Genomic DNA, 17,103 nt, shown 5'->3' on the forward strand with positions numbered 1-17,103 from the left:
TTCCCCGTTCTTCACTGTGGCGCAGTCATCGATCGTGTGTTCCCTTTTATAGGGAACCACAATCAATGACATCACACCTACAGCCACACCCCCCTACAGTTAGAAACACAGATGAGGTCATACATAACCCCTTCAGCGCCCCCTGTGGTTAACTCCCAAACTGCAATTTGTCATTTTCACAGTAAACAATGCATTTTAAATGCATGTTTTGCTGTGAAAATGACAATGGTCCCAAAAATGTGTCAAAATTGTTCGAAGTGTCCGCCATAATGTCGCAGTCACGAAAAAAATCGCTGATTACCGCCATTAGTAGTAAAAAAAAATTTTTTCTAAAAATGCAATAAAACTATCCCCTATTTTGTAAACGCTATACATTTTGCGCAAACCAACCGATAAACACTTATTGCGATTTTTTTACCAAAAATAGGTAGAAGAATGCAAAATGTTTTTGTTTATAGCGCAAAAAATAAAAACCGCAGAGGTGATCAAATACCACCAAAAGAAAGCTCTATTTGTGGGAAAAAAAGGACGCCAATTTTGTTTGGGAGCCACGTCGCACGACCGCGCAATTGTCAGTTAAAGCGACGCAGTGCCGATTTACAAAAACTGGCCGGGTCCTTTAGCTGCCTAAAGGTCCGGGTCTTAAGTGGTTAAGAAGGATATTTTTCATCATATGATAACGACAGCTATAATAATAATAGCTGGCAATTGGAGAGAAAATAAAAGCCCAAATATAGCAGAGTGGATATGTGAAATGAACGAAATACAATATATGGAAAGACAGATAAGAGAAGAAGGATACATAAATAGTCAAATGCCAGTAATATGGCAAAAATGGGATGAATTTCGGTTCTCGAAAGGAATGAAAGAATATTTATAAATGGAAAATAAGAGGAAAATGAAGTGATTTTGGTGTGTTGCCTGTGGATCTTCCAAAGTCAGCAAGTTGCTAAACTATCCATACAGACAGGGTCTCAGGAGGAATGTCTTTTGTATAAAGTGATATTAGAGACAGAACATGTACAGATCAGAGGCTTATCCAAATCTCACCGTGTATCTGTGTTATCTGGATATAGATCTCATCACTCATCTTCCTCACAATGTCAGACGCCGTCCTCACTTCACAGGTATAATTCCCAGAATCCTCCACTCTGTATGTATCGGATATACCGAATTCCCGCACATTCCATCCATCTCTGTAGAAGGCAAAGTGCAGCTTTGTGCCGCCTCTGAGCGGATCTAGTTTGGTGTCACATCTCACCGTCGTGGAATCTCTTCCCGATTTATTGTACAGAATTATAATTTTTGGAGGAGAGAAGAGTTCTGGAAGAGGAAATAAAAAAAATAACAATTGATGGGCATGCATTTATTATTCTTTAACGGTTTAAGGACCGGCCACTGTATATCTACGTCGGCAGAATGGCACGGACAGGCAATATCACGTACCTGTACGTGGCCCTTTAAATGTCTGCCGGGTGGTCGCGAGCGCGCCGGCGGCAGCAGGCTCGTGACCCTGCCACCTTCCCCGTGAGTCAGACTCGATCGCCGTGGGGATCCCCGCCATCATCTCACGGAGGTACAGAGCGGGGAGATGCTTGTGTAAACAAGCATCTCCCCTCTCTGACTAGTGACAATGACACTGATGTCAGCTCCGTGTACTCGGAGCGGAGATCAGTGTCATGTGACACAGAGCCCATCCCCCCTACAGTAAGAATCACTATGCAGGGAACACTTAACCCCTGCAGCGCCACCTAGTGGTTAACCCCTTCCCTGACAGTGTAATTTTCACAGTAACCAGTGCATTTTTATAGCACTGATCGCTGTGAAAATGACAATGGTCCCAAAAATGTGTCAAAAGTGTCCGATGTGTCCGCCGTAATGTCGCAGTCACGAAAAAAAATCGCTGACTGGGCAGGAAGTGGTTAAAGGAAACTATTTAAAAAATAAAAAACAAACCTTTACAACCCCTTTAAGTGGTTAAAAAAAATCACATTTTATTTTTAGTTAAAAAACTAGACAGTTAGTTATTTCATCGATGACTACAAGCCTTCAGCTGCAAAAAGTGTTCAATCATTCACAGAACTCTGTGAATGAATGACGTGGCCATGTGGAGCCCCGCACAAACCGGTCTTTCCAAATATTGACAGTGGGTGCAGGGAAAAGTTCCCCAGACTGCTGTCACAATAAAGGGGGGAGTGGCTGCAAGAGCGGAAACATGTTCCCAAAAGTGAATTTATCCGTTAAAGATCAATTTTTGGTGGGATTTCACCTTCCTGTGGATCTGCTAAGGTTACTAAAGATACAGTTTTAAATAGGACTTTAATTTACCTTTTACAGAGATAAAGGAGACATCTGAGTGCGTTTGTCCTTCAGAATGATCATAACGTTGTATTCGTTTAGTACATTTGTAGAGTCCAGACTGACTCCTCCTTATATTAGGAATATGGAATGTGGAGTCAGATTCTGAGGATTTTATCTCCTGATCATCCTTGTAGAATGTTGTGTTTATTGAATTATAACCTTTTACATGATGACATCTCAGAGTCAGGGGGTCTCCTTCATAGATGGCAGATGGGGGTCTCTGCAGGATGACATAATCTGAAATGTAATAAAATGATACTTTATGTTGTTCTATTCACACCCAACAATCTGTAATGATGGAGATGAGATGAGATCACTCACCATATATAACATTTAGGAAGACGGGATCACTGATATCACCACCGATGGTCTGACACTGGTAATCTCCTCTGTCCCGAATCACTGAAGATCCAATGATATGAAGACTCTGGTGATCTCCTGATATTGGTCTCTTATCTCTGTACCACTGATAGGTCCGGGGCTCCTCAGTAGACGGCACATCACATGTTAGAGTCACATCGTCATCGTATAATATATTCCCCCAGTTGGGTGTGAAGGTCACCACAGGTTTGATGGCCCCTCCTATAGAAGAAAAGAGATCACACAGAACACATAGAGAGCACAGTGTGCAGCAAAACACAGAGAGGTGATCACATTTAATGTGAAAGAAATAATTGTTGAAAAGGGAATATTTGCAGTCCTGGGCACTGAAATGTTCCCAACATGTTGGCAGATCTGTGTTTTTACACAGCACGTCTTCTGGTTACTGCAAGTGATGACCGAATCAGTCCAATCACCTGAAGCAATCAAGCACCATTAAAAAAAAATCATAATAAGAATATTTTTTTTTGTATCCATTGGAGAGGGATTAGACCAGGGGTGGCCAACCAGTGGCCCGCGGAGCCCTCTGATGTGGACCGCGACCTCCTGCTCTGGAATGGCGGGTTAGCAAGCCCAGATCGCAGGTTGCTGACCCGCCATACCGCAGCATCAGTGTTGTGAATGAAGCTGGTGATAGAGGAAGAAAGCGGCTGCGGAGCAGAGCCTCATAAGCCGATGCGTCCTCTACAGCGCCGGCTTTTGCCACAGGCGGAGTCTATGGCAAAGATCAGCTAAGACGCAGGGTAGACACAGGTGCACTACGCTGCACCCGCGGTGTGGGTAAACCGCAGCACATCAGTGTGAGAGCAGTCTTATGCCTTATTCTAACTTGCTTCTGAGCATGCACAGTTTTTCCACGTCATTAAAGCCTACACACAACCGTTTTTTACAACGTGAAACACGACGCGAAAAAATAGAGCATGTTCTAAATTTTTAATGCCCATTTTTCACGTCATGAAAAATGCTCTGGAGCCCACACACGATCGTTCTTAATGACATTCAAAAAAAATGTCGTGTGTATGCGGCATTAGGCCCTTTTCACACGATTAACCCAACCAAATGGGACCCTCAATTCACCGCTATAGAGCGACAGATGTCCGTTCACGCCCGCCTACATCCAATCCGAAAAAAAACAGAAGGGAATTCGTCCCCTTTCATCTGGGCGGATCGGAGGGCCTATAGAGTAGCCGTGGAAAGGGAGTCACCGCTCCAGGTGGATCTTTAGCAGACAATTGAAGGAACCTCCCAGGAGTCCAAGGTGCTGGCAATGCACTAGGCAAACATGGAAAACATGGAAATCGATGGACAGCCGCACTCCGGATAAACTTGAGAAAGTTGTCTTTATTGATAAAAGTAAGACATGTACATCCAAAGATACAGTCACATAAGGGGACAACTGACGTGTTTCGCCATGACTAAGCACTAACTGTGTGCGAAACGCGTCGGCTGTCCCCTTATGTGACTGTATCTTTGGATGTACATGTCTTACTTTAATCAATAAAGACAACTTTCTCAAGTTTATCCGGAGTGCGGCTATAGAGTAGCCGTGACCTGTCATCCGCCCGCTCCATTCATTGTGGCCCTCGACTGGTTGCCAAGTTGCTTATGTGGCCTTCGCTCTTCAAAAGGTTGGGTACCCCTGGATTAGACTCTCTGTAAATTTTTTCTAACTATCTGAGTTTGCAATCAAGACCTTTAAATACTTGGGATTCAGAACATGCAGGAAATGCTGGGAGTTGTAGGATGCCCGAGCTTTAGTCCACAGAGCTTACAACCGAATACAAAAAAAACAAAGATTATTGAAGGACACACCTATAGACACTAGGCTCTAGAGCTTGCAATCAAGACCTTTAAATCTGGGGTTCCAGGCAATGGAGGGAATCCTGGGAGTTATAGTTCTATGGCAGGATGCCCAAGCTTTAGCCTTCAGAGCTTGCAATCTAGACCTTTAAATATTGGGGTCCAGGCAATGGAGGGAATGCTGGGAGTTATAGTTCTATGGCAGGATGCCCAAGCTTTAGCCCCCAGAGCTTGCAATCTAGACCTTTAAAATTTGGAAACCAGAACATGCAGAGAATGCTGGAAGTTGTAGTTTCAGGGCAGGATGCCCGAGCTTTAGTCCACAGAGCTTACAATCGAATACAGAAAACCACAGATTATTGAAGGACACACCTACAGACAGTAGGCTCTAGGGTGACTCGCCCTCTTTCTCCAGGCGACCAATGTCACAGAAAAGGTGAACAGAGAAGCCAAACACCCAGTGGCGGTTTGTCCATAGAGGGCGCAGGAGCGCCGCCCCCTCTGGCTCCGCACCGCCACTGAGTAATAATATAGATTCATTGCATTTCATGAATCTATGTTATTGTCGCCGCTGCCGCTGGTCTATTCAGATGGCCGGACATAGAGTGCTGGCCACCTGAATAACGGCAGCTGGTTGGCTGTACGGAAGTGCCTATCAGAGCCAGCGGCTCTGATAGGATTTCCGAGTACAGCCCTTAGGCTGTAGTCGGCTTCCGAATGTTTATCCTCGGGACGTACCGGTGGTGCGTTCTTTGGATAAGACTGACAGGCGTCTCAGCCAATCAGGTGGGCACTGATTGCTATCTTTTTTTATTTTTTAATGCTTTTTTTTTCAGACTTTTTTTTTTTTTTTTTTAAGACAGTTTTTTTAGTTTGCCCTTCCCTGGTGGTCCAGGGTGGGCTTCCCTGGTGGTCCAGTGTGGCGATCAGAGGGGGAGCTGCGTTGATAAACAATCAGCGCGAACCCCCCCTGTCAGGAGAGCCGCCGATCGGCTCTCCTCTACTCGCGTCTGTCAGACGCGAGTGAGGAAGAGCCATCAACGGCTCTTCCTGTTTACATCGTGATCAGCCGTGGTTGGACACGGCTGATCACGTGGTAAAGAGCCTCCGTGAGAGACTCTTTACCGAGATCGGTGTTGCGGGGTGTCAGACTGACACCCTGCAACAACGATCGCCGCGATGCGCTCCCGCGACCTGGTCCGAAGGTCCGTGACTGCGGGACCCGCGGACCCGATCGCCGCTGGAGTCCCGCGATCGGTCCCCGGAGCTGAAGAACGGGGAGAGCTGTGTGTAAACACAGCTTCCCCGTTCTTCACTGTGGCGCAGTCATCGATCGTGTGTTCCCTTTTATAGGGAACCACAATCAATGACATCACACCTACAGCCACACCCCCCTACAGTTAGAAACACAGATGAGGTCATACATAACCCCTTCAGCGCCCCCTGTGGTTAACTCCCAAACTGCAATTTGTCATTTTCACAGTAAACAATGCATTTTAAATGCATGTTTTGCTGTGAAAATGACAATGGTCCCAAAAATGTGTCAAAATTGTTCGAAGTGTCCGCCATAATGTCGCAGTCACGAAAAAAATCGCTGATTACCGCCATTAGTAGTAAAACTATTTTTTTTTCTAAAAATGCAATAAAACTATCCCCTATTTTGTAAACGCTATACATTTTGCGCAAACCAACCGATAAACACTTAGGTAGAAGAATGCAAAATGTTTTTGTTTATAGCGCAAAAAATAAAAACCGCAGAGGTGATCAAATACCACCAAAAGAAAGCTCTATTTGTGTGAAAAAAAGGACGCCAATTTTGTTTGGGAGCCACGTCACACGACTTCGCAATTGTCAGTTAAAGCGACGCAGTGCCGAATCACAAAAACTGGCCAGGTCCTTTAGCTGCCTAAAGGTACGGGTCTTAGGTGGTTAAGAAGGATATTTTTCATCATATGATAACAACAGCTAGAACAATAATAGCTGGCAATTGGAGAGAAAATAAAAGGCTAAATATAACAGAGTGGATATGTGAAATTAACTAAATACAATATATGGAAAGACAGATAAGAGAAGAAGGATACATAAATAGTCAAATGCCAGTAATATGGCAAAAATGGGATGAATTTCGGTTCTCGAAAGGAATGAAAGAATATTTATAAATGGACAATAAGAGGAAATGAAGTGATTTTGGTGTGTTGCCTGTGGATCTTCCAAAGTCAGCAAGTTGCTAAACTATCCATACAGACAGGGTCTCAGGAGGAATGTCTTTTGTATAAAGTGATATTAGAGACAGAACATGTACAGATCAGAGGCTTATCCAATTCTCACCATGTATCTGTGTTATCTGGATATAGATCTCATCACTCATCTTCCTCACAATGTCAGACGCCGTCCTCACTTCACAGGTATAATTCCCAGAATCCTCCACTCTGTATGTATTGGATATACCGAATTCCCGCACAGTCCGTCCATCTCTGTAGAAGGCAAAGTGCAGCTCTGTGCCGCCTCTGAGTGGATCCAGTTTGGTGTCACATCTCACCGCCGTGGAATCTCTTCCCGATTTATTGTACAGAATTATAATTTTTGGAGGAGAGAAGAGTTCTGGAAGAGGAAATAAAAAATAACAATTGATGGGAATGCATTAATTATTCTTTAACGGTTTAAGGACCGCCCACTTTATATCTACGTATGGCAGAATGGCACGGACAGGCATTATCACGTACCTGTACGTGGCCCTTTAAATGTCTGCCATGTGGTCGCGAGCGCGCCGGCGGCAGCATGCTCATGACCCTGCCACCTTCCCCGTGAGTCAGACTCGATCGCCGTGGGGATCCCCGCCATCATCTCACGGAGGTATAGAGCGGGGAGATGCTTGTGTAAACAAGCATCTCCCCGCTCTGACTAGTGACAATGACACTGATGTCAGCTCCGTGTACTCGGAGCGGAGATCAGTGTCATGTGACACAGAGCCCATCCCCCCTACAGTAAGAATCACTATGCAGGGAACACTTAACCCCTGCAGCGCCACCTAGTGGTTAACCCCTTCCCCGACAGTGTAATTTTCACAGTAACCAGTGCATTTTTATAGCACTGATCGCTGTGAAAATTACAATGGTCCCAAAAATGTGTCAAAAGTGTCCGATGTGTCCGCCGTAATGTCGCAGTCACGAAAAAAATCGCTGACTGGGCAGGAAGTGATTAAAGGAAACTATTTAAAAAATAAAAAACAAATCTTTACAACCCCTTTAAGTGGTTAAAAAAAATCACATTTTATTTTTAGTTAAAAAACTAGACAGTTAGTTATTTCATCGATGACTACAAGCCTTCAGCTGCAAAAAGTGTTCAATCATTCACAGAACTCTGTGAATGAATGACGTGGCCATGTGGGTGGAGCCACGCACTACCCGCTCTTTCCAAATATTGACAGTGGGTGCAGGGAAAAGTTCCCCAGACTGCTGTCACAATAAAGGGGGGAGTGGCTGCAAGAGCGGAAATATGTTCCCAAAGGTCAATTTATTCGTTAAAGAGCAATTTTTGGTGGGATTTCACCTTCCTTTGGATCTGCTAAGGTTACTAAAGATCTAGGGCCAGATCCTCAAAAGAGATACGGCGGAGTAACTGCTGTTACTCCGTCGTATCCCTGGTCCTAACTATGGAACTGATCCACAGACTCAGTTTCCCATAGTTAGGACGAAGATCCGACATGTGTAATTGAATTACACTGTCGGATCTTAAGGATGCAATTCTAGGCCGGCCGCTAGGTGGCGAGGCCATTCCGGCCGGCGTAGAATATGCAAATGACCAGTTACGGCGATCCACGAACGTTCCGACGGGCCCGTCGCTCTAAATCTACGTCGTTTACGTCGAGTTCCGCTGCGTAAAACTAGGGCTAAGCCCTAGTTGTCTTAAGCCATGTTAAGTATGGCCGTCGTTCCCGTGTCGAATTTTAAATTCTACGTCGTTTGCGTAAGACGTCCGTGAATGGCGCTGGACGCCATTTACGTTAACGTCTAAGCAAATGACGTCGGAGCGACGTCAGTTAGCGCAATGCAACGGAGCATGCGCAGTACGTCCGGCGCGGGAGCGCGCCTCATTTAAATGGGACTCGCCCATTTGAATAGGAACGCCTTGCGCGGACGGATTTAAGTTACAGCGCCGCAAAATTCCAGGTAAGTGCTTTGTGGATCGGCACCTAACTTGGGAATTTTGCGGCGGAGTAACTTAAATCCGAAAAGTTACGTTGCGCCGCGGCTTTGTGGATAACCCCCACAGTTTTAAATAGGACTTTAATTTACCTTTTACAGAGATAAAGGAGACATCTGAGTGCGTTTGTCCTTCAGAACGATCATAACGTTGTATTTGTTTAGTACATTTGTAGAGTCCAGACTGACTCCTCCTTATATTAGGAATATGGAATGTGGAGTCAGATTCTGATGATTTTATCTCCTGATCATCCTTGTAGAATTTTGTGTTTATTGCATTAAAATCTTTTGCATGATGACATCTCAGAGTCAGGGGGTCTCCTTCATAGATGGCAGATGGGGGTCTCTGCAGGATGACATAATCTGAAATGTAATAAAATTATACTTTATTTTGTTCTATTCACAGCCAACAATCTGTAATGATGGAGATGAGATGAGATCACTCACTTATTGTAACATTTAGGAAGACGGGATCACTGATATCACCACCGATGGTCTGACACTGGTAATCTCCTCTGTCCCGAATCACTGAAGATCCAATGATATGAAGACTCTGTTGATCTCCTGGTATTGGTTGGTTATCTCTGTACCAGCGATAGGTCCGGGGCTCCTCAGTAGACGGCACATCACATGTTAGAGTCACATCGTCATATAATAATATATTCCCCCAGTTGGGTGTGAAGGTCACCACAGGTTTGATGGCCCCTCCTATAGAAGAAAAGAGATCACACAGAACACATAGAGAGCACAGTGTGCAGCAAAACACAAAAATGTGAACACATTTAGTGTGAAAGAAATAATTGTTGAAAAGGGAATATTTTTAGTCAGATCTGTGTTTTCAAAAAAGAAAACGACTCCCCTTACACAGCACGTCTTCTGGTTACTGCAAGTGATGACCGAATCAGTCCAATTACCTGAAGCAATCAAGCTCCATTAAAAAAAAAAATCATAATAAGAATATTTTTTGTATCCATTGGCGAGGGATTAGACCAGGGGTGGCCAACCAGTGGCCCGTGGAGCCCTCTGATGTGGACCGCGACCTCCTGCTCTGGAATGGCGGGTTAGCAAGCCCAGATCGCAGGTTGCCGACCCGCCATACCGCAGCATCAGTGTTGTGAATGAAGCTGGTGGTAGAGGAAGAAAGTGGCTGCGGAGCAGAGCCCCATAAGCCGATGCGTCCTCTACAGCGCCGGCTTTTGCCACAGGCGGAGTCTATGGCAAAGTTCAGCTAAGACGCAGGGTAGACACAGGTGCACTACGCTGCACCCGCGGTGTGGGTAAACCGCAGCACATCAGTGTGAGAGCAGTCTTATGCCTTATTCTAACTTGCTTCTGAGCATGCACAGTTTTTTCACGTCATTAAAGCCTACACACGACCGTTTTTTACAACGTGAAACACGACGCGAAAAAATAGAGCATGTTCTAAATTTTTAATGCCCATTTTTCACGTCATGAAAAATGCTCTGGAGCCCACACACGATCGTTCTTAATGACATTCAAAAAAAATGTCGTGTGTACGCGGCATTAGGCCCTTTTCACACGATTAACCCAACCAAATGGGACCCTCAATTCACCGCTATAGAGCGACAGATGTCCATTCACGCCCGCCTACATCCAATCCGAAAAAAAAAGAAGGGAATTCGTCCCCTTTCATCTGGGCGGATCGGAGGGCCTATAGAGTAGCCGTGGAAAGGGAGTCACCGCTCCAGGTGGATCTTTAGCAGACAATTGAAGGAACATCCCAGGAGTCCAAGGTGCTGGCAATGCACTAGGCAAACATGGAAAACATGGAAATCGATGGACAGCCGCACTCCGGATAAACTTGAGAAAGTTGTCTTTATTGATAAAAGTAAGACATGTACATCCAAAAATACAGTCACATAAGGGGACAGCCGACGTGTTTCGCCATGACTAAGCACTAACTGTGTGCGAAACGCGTCGGCTGTCCCCTTATGTGACTGTATCTTTGGATGTACATGTCTTACTTTAATCAATAAAGACAACTTTCTCAAGTTTATCCGGAGTGCGGCTATAGAGTAGCCGTGACCTGTCATCCGCCCGCTCCACTCATTGTGGCCCGCGACTGGTTACCAAGTTGCTTATGTAGCCCTCGCTCTTCAAAAGGTTGGACACCCCTGGATTAGACCCTCTGTAAATTTTTTCTAACTATCTGAGTTTGCAATCAAGACCTTTAAAAACTTGGGATTCAGAACATGCGGGAAATGCTGGGAGTTGTAGGATGCCCGAGCTTTAGTCCACAGAGCTTACAACCGAATACAAAAAAAACAAAGATTATTGAAGGACACACCTATAGACACTAGGCCCTAGAGCTTGCAATCAAGACCTTTAAGTATTGGGGTCCAGGCAATGGAGGGAATGCTGGGAATTATAGTTCTATGGCAGGATGCCCAAGCTTTAGCCTTCAGAGCTTGCAATCTAGACCTTTAAATATTGGGGTCCAGGCAATGGAGGGAATGCTAGGAGTTATAGTTCTATGGCAGGATGCCCAAGCTTTAGCCCCCAGAGCTTGCAATCTAGACCTTTAAATATTGGGGTCCAGGCAATGGAGGGAATGCTGGGAGTTATAGTTCTATGGCAGGATGCCCAAGCTTTAGCCTTCAGAGCTTGCAATCTAGACCTTTAAATATTGGGGTCCAGGCAATGGAGGGAATGCTGGGAGTTATAGTTCTATGGCAGGATGCCCAAGCTTTAGCCCCCAGAGCTTGCAATCTAGACCTTTAAATATTGGGGTCCAGGCAATGGAGGGAATGCTGGGAGTTATAGTTCTATGGCAGGATGCCCAAGCTCTAGCCCCCAGAGCTTGCAATCTAGACCTTTAAAATTTGGAAACCAGAACATGCAGAGAATGCTGGGAGTTGTAGTTTCATGGCAGGATGCCCAAGCTTTAGTCCACAGAGCTTACAATCGAATACAGAAAACCACAGATTATTGAAGGACACACCTACAGACAGTAGGCTCTAGGGTGACTCGCCCTCTTTCTCCAGGCAACCAATGTCACAGAAAAGGTGAACAGAGAAGCCAAACACCCAGTGGCGGTTCGTCCATAGAGGGCGCTGGAGCGCCGCCCCCCCTGGCGCCACACCGCCACTGACTAACAACATAGATTCATTGCATTGCATGAAACGATGTTATTGACGCCGCTGCCGCTGGTCTATTCAGATGGCCGGACATAGAGCGCCGGCCACCTGAATAACGGCAGCTGGTTGGCTGTACGGAAGTGCCTATCAGAGTCAGCGGCTCTGATAGGCTTTCCGAGTACAGCCCTCAGGCTGTAGTCAGCTTCCGAATGCTTATCCTCGGAACGTACCGGTGGTGCGTTCCTTGGATAAGACTGACAGGCGTCTCAGCCAATCAGGTTCACCGGTTCTGGCTATCGGTAACCTGTTTGGCTGAAGCGTCATCGAGGGCAGGAGAAGACATCGAGGGACGTGGATGGCTGACTCCAGTAAAGGTAAGTGCCGGGTGGGGGGGGGAGGCACAGCAGCGACGAAGGGCACAGTGACATCAATGGGCACAGTGGCGACAATGGGGACAATTGGCACAGCGGCATGAATGGGCACAGTGGGGACAATTTGGCACAGTGGGGACAATTTTGCACAGTGGGGACAATGTGGCACAGTGGGGACAATGTGGCACAGTGGGGACAATTTGGCACAGTGGCGACAATTTGGCACAGTGGCGACAATTAAATGGCGCAGTGACATCAAAGTGTTTGATGGCATGGCACAGTGGTGACAATTGATGGCACAGTGGCTGCGTTTGATGGCATGGCACAGTGGCTGCATTTGATGGCATGGCACAGTGGTGACAATTGATGGCACAGTGGCTGCATTTGATGGGCACAGTGAGGCTGCAATTTTTTTCTTTTTCGTTTGCGCCCCCCCAATAATCTTGAGCACCAGCCGCCACTGCAAACACCACATGTGAAATGGAGTCACAGATCTAGCAGAAACCTGCAGCAAGGAGCATGATTTGCCGGTGAACCATCGATTATGGAGTCAATCTGCAAGCTCTAGGGCCTAGTGTCTATAGGAAAAAACCTGGAAGCTGATTGGTTAGTGTGCAGAGATGCACCAGATTCTGTGTGCCCCGGTTTTGGTAAAATTTCCCCTGTGTATCTTTATAGCAATGTAAGGCTGTGTTAACAATTGTCTTCTGATTGTACAATAAGCTGCACATCCTCAGCTCAGATCTATTCTCATCTGTTTCTCAGGCCAGGTTGGCATGATGGCTGAACCTGGAAGATTACCAGGTGAAGATGTCAGCTGCAGGGATGGAGGACCAAGAGAGATCATGGACCTCGTATTGATGGAGGGGCTGCCTTGGCAGTTTGCCTATCATATGATGTGCCTACACCACCCAGGTGTATCTATGTAGCAATGATGGGCTAGATTCATATAGACTTACGATGGGCGTATCAGTAGATACGCCGTCGTAAGTCCGAATCCGCTCCATTGTATCTTTAAGCGTATGCTCAAACTGAGATACGCTTAAATGTTGCTAAGATACGACCGGCGTAAGTCTCCTACACCATCGTATCCTAGTTGCATATTTATGCTGGCCGCTAGGGGCGTGTACGTCGATTTACGCCGAGAATATGTAAATGACGTAGATACGCCTATTTTACGAACGTACGCTCGCCCGTCGCATGTAAGATACGCCGTTTACGTAAGGCAATTTCAGGCATAAAGATAAACCACCAAAAAGATAGCGCAGCCAATGTTAAGTATGGACATCGGACAGCCGTCGAATTTCACGTCGTTTATGTCGTTTGCGTAAGTCGATTCAGAATGGGGCTGGGAGTAGGTTACGTACATAGCAAGGAGTATTTGCGACGTGATACTGAGCATGCGCGCGCATGCGCCGTACAATCGGCGCTTCATTTACATGTATGGTAATGAATCGTGAATTCATTACCATACAACATGCCCCCTACCTGCCTATTTTGAATTAGGCGGGGTTACGCCGGGCCATTTGCGCTACGCCGCATAACTTAGGAGGCAAGTGCTTTGTGAATACAGTACTTGCCTCACTATCTTACGTCGGCGTAGTGCAAATGGGATGTGCTACGCCGACCTAAAGATAGGCGGCTGTACATGAATCTACCTAGATATGTTTTCATCAAACAGTACTAGACCTGCTTTGCCCTGCAGAAGCTGTTTCTCCAAAATACTCAAATTTATTGGTTGTCAGAAAAAAGCTTTTTTTTTTTCACTTGTCTTTGACTGAAGACAGATACACTTGCATTACATACCAAAAGACCTAAATTCAGAAACACAAGCCACAGGAAGACAAAAGCAAAAAAAGAAAAAAAACGGCACAAATATGGGGAACAAAAATAGGTTCACAATAGAATGTCCATAGATAAAAAAAAAGGTCCACATGAAGAGAAGCTCACCGTCGTGGCAGCTCAGTCTGGGAGTAAAAAGCAACTCTGTGAGGGTACAAGGAGGGAGATACAAAAAGAGCAAAATCTCAAGCATGTAGCGTTGTATAAAAGGGTCCTTGTCATTACTAAACCCGGGCTACATTTGTCTGGGGTTGGAGGGCTGCGGTCCAAGCTGTCAGAAGCGCCAGGGGCTCTCAGGGCTTCCTGGATGCATGGAACACAGAGCCCGGTTGATGTGATGTAAATACATGGTAATGCTTTTGCGGAGCATGTGCTCCTTCTTCAGACCTGAGACCGGGTTTAGTCATGGCAAGGACCCTTTTATACAGAGCTACATGCTTGAGATTTTACTCTTTTTGTGAGTGATATTCTTTTACCTTTATTAAAGTAATTTTATTGCTACACTTAGTTGTCACAAGCCACAGAAAGGCTTCTAAACATTAGAGCTAAAGCCCTCAGGTATGGACCTTGACATTGACTAGTGGCACCACAGTTTTCTGACAACACCAACAGGCAGGGCCGTCTTCATAGTATCATGGGCCCCTGGGCAAAGTGATGCTCCGGGGCCCCCTACAATGGTGACAGTGCAGGTAAACAGAAATCAAGTAGGTAGGAGGTAGGGGATATCTAGGGTGTAGAGGGGTCAAGGTGCTGGAGGGATAACTGGGATGTGGAAGGGCAGCCCAGGCTCAAGGATCAGCTGCTTTGGGGAAAGGGCAGGAATGCAGGGGCCCCCCATGCAGCTGGGGCCCCTGGGTAGTGCTCAGGTGTGCCCTCTCATTAAGACAGCCCTGCCAACAGGCCCATATACAACACCAACAGGCCCATATGAGCCTCAGTGAGATGTCCTTACAAATACATAAACATTCCATCAACTTTGAGCTTTGGAAATTTCAGATGAACTTTAGTCTGATCCAAATTCAAATCAAAGCAATATGGCCTTTCCCACAAAGTGATACATTCAAATAAACATTTAGTGCCGGTTCACACTACAGCGACATAAAAGTCAGCATGACTTTGCAAGGCAACTTGAGGCAACTTCAAGGAAACTTTGAGGCAACTTCTAAGGCAATTTCGAGGCAACTTCAAGGAAACTTTGAGGCAACTTCGAGGCAACTTCAAGGCAACTTTAAGGAAACTTTAAGGAGACTTAGAGGCAACTTCAATGCCACTTCGAGGCACGTTCAAGTTGCCTCCGGGACAGGGCAACTTTGCCAGTGGCCAATCAAACAATAATCAGCTATGTGGGAGGGAGGGGTTTGCCTGAGAAAACAATTTTCTCTTCCTGTAAAGTTGCTTCAGTTAAGACACTGATTCGACTTTGGAGGCGACTTCCATTGAAATCAATGGGTACAAGTCGCCTAAAAGTCGGATTGAAGTAGTACAGGAACCTTTTTCTGAAGTCGGAGCGACTTCAGTAGTGTGCATTAAGATGGCTCTCATTCACTTTAATGTAATTTCTCATGTCGGGCGACACAAGTCGGATTCCAAGTCGCGTTAGTGTGAACGGGCACTATAGCTCAGTAGTGTGCAAAATGTAGCGAACCTGCACAATTTTAACCCACACTGTGTTTGTATAGCCTCTTACAGCTGCATTAATGACCTAAATGCCTTTCTCAGAAAACTTTAGGATCACATTTGTATATTATTGTTGCATTAATGGCATATTATCCAGTATAAGCTCTGTACTCACCACCAGTTTTTGCCACGTGCAAAGCTGAAAAGCCAAAATGCACTTGTTAGAAACTATCATGTACATGTCATTAAAACATATTATTTTTGTTTATGAGAAGAATTTTGTTAGGGTCCCAATTGTCTTAGGTCACCATAAGGTTGGACCCGTTGCTCTCACTTAGGTGAAAGCAGACATGGAAAAACTAAGTCTATGGCTTTGGGAGGCTGCGTAGAGCAACCAGATTTTATGTTGATACTCCCCCATTGTGTAACCATCAACTGCCCTTATATGTATTCTCCAAAGCCCTCTTACACAATGATTAGACATGTTAATTAATCCATCAAATCCTTCCTTGCATCCATTATAACCCTTTATCAAGCTTCTTCTATTATGCTTAATGCAACCTCCAGCCAATCCAACACCATCATTGTCATCATTGACTTTGGCAATTAAAACAAAACTCTTCTGAAAATCACATTTGCAGTTCTGACTTATCTATAATAAACAGGAACCTTCCGGCGTGTGTGACAAGACCACGGACAGAGCTTACAATTAATACTTATAAAAAAGCACTAGTTAGGAAATTCTCTGCCCAGATGCTCCTCTCTGCGATGTGTTATCCACCAGCAATGAGAGGATTATGCTAAACAACTGTGACATTACCTATGGAACAAAACAGCTTGTACTTAGACAGCGTCCTTAGTGAATATGATGGAAGAAGGAGAAGAGAGGTCATCACACTTTATCCACAGCAGATGCAAATTTAATGGGTGTGCTTTAGATAGAGCCTCCAAAAGGTTCCTAGTAATGACTTGTTTTGTGTGTTTCATAAGATCTCAAAGAAACGACACTCAACAGAAATGCAGATAATTAAAAAAATAAAAAACCTTTCTACTTACACAGGAACGCGACGGCGAGGAAGACTGACATGGTAGCCGGGACCTTGAAGCTGTGACTGTGTCTCTAAGAAGCAGAAGTTATGAACATCTTCTCACTTCCTGAGTTTTATTTATAGACGTTTCTACAGAATTTATTCTGATGTTGCAAGATTGTAGAAAGAGGAATAATCTGTGATAGCCTATCAGATCTAAGATCAGTGTAGCTGTCATGAAGGCCACGTACCTGAGGTGAGACCGAAGTAGTGGGTAGGCCCCCCTTGCACCTCGGGTGCTTGAAGCCTCTGGAGATGGAGACAGAGACTTGGTGGACACCGAGTGGCACGGGTGCCAGGGGTGCAGAGGACCGTGCAAGCCTTAGTCCGAGATCCGAGCCGA

At 45.4% G+C, this 17,103-nt stretch overlaps 1 protein-coding gene across 1 annotated transcript; it reads right to left on the reverse strand.

The window, feature by feature from the left end:
- Positions 1–858: 858 nt before the first annotated feature.
- Positions 859–16,808, reverse strand: LOC120920660 (high affinity immunoglobulin gamma Fc receptor I-like). The gene is made up of 8 exons (XM_040332863.1): positions 16,729–16,808; positions 15,848–15,871; positions 9,192–9,452; positions 8,838–9,107; positions 6,871–7,143; positions 2,683–2,943; positions 2,329–2,598; positions 859–1,323 (listed from the first exon to the last, which is right to left on the reverse strand). Exons 1-8 carry the CDS (start codon positions 16,757–16,759, stop codon positions 1,028–1,030), a joined length of 1,686 nt encoding a protein of 561 aa, XP_040188797.1. The 5' UTR covers positions 16,760–16,808; the 3' UTR covers positions 859–1,027.
- Positions 16,809–17,103: the final 295 nt, after the last annotated feature.

Source organism: Rana temporaria, chromosome 13 (genome assembly GCF_905171775.1).
Source record: "Rana temporaria chromosome 13, aRanTem1.1, whole genome shotgun sequence".
Classification (NCBI taxonomy): Eukaryota; Metazoa; Chordata; class Amphibia; order Anura; family Ranidae; genus Rana; species Rana temporaria.

What these genes read in the sequence shown, in the direction of transcription:
- LOC120920660 (XM_040332863.1), bottom strand. Translation starts at nt 16,759, where the DNA reads ATGTCAGTCTTCCTCGCCGTCGCGTTCCTGT. An exon ending in CTCCTTTATCTCTGTAAAAG is followed by an intron (nt 7,144 to 8,837) that starts GTAAATTAAAGT and finishes TTCCTCTTCCAG; the next exon opens with AACTCTTCTCTCCTCCAAAA. An exon ending in CTCCTTTATCTCTGTAAAAG is followed by an intron (nt 1,324 to 2,328) that starts GTAAATTAAAGT and finishes TTCCTCTTCCAG; the next exon opens with AACTCTTCTCTCCTCCAAAA.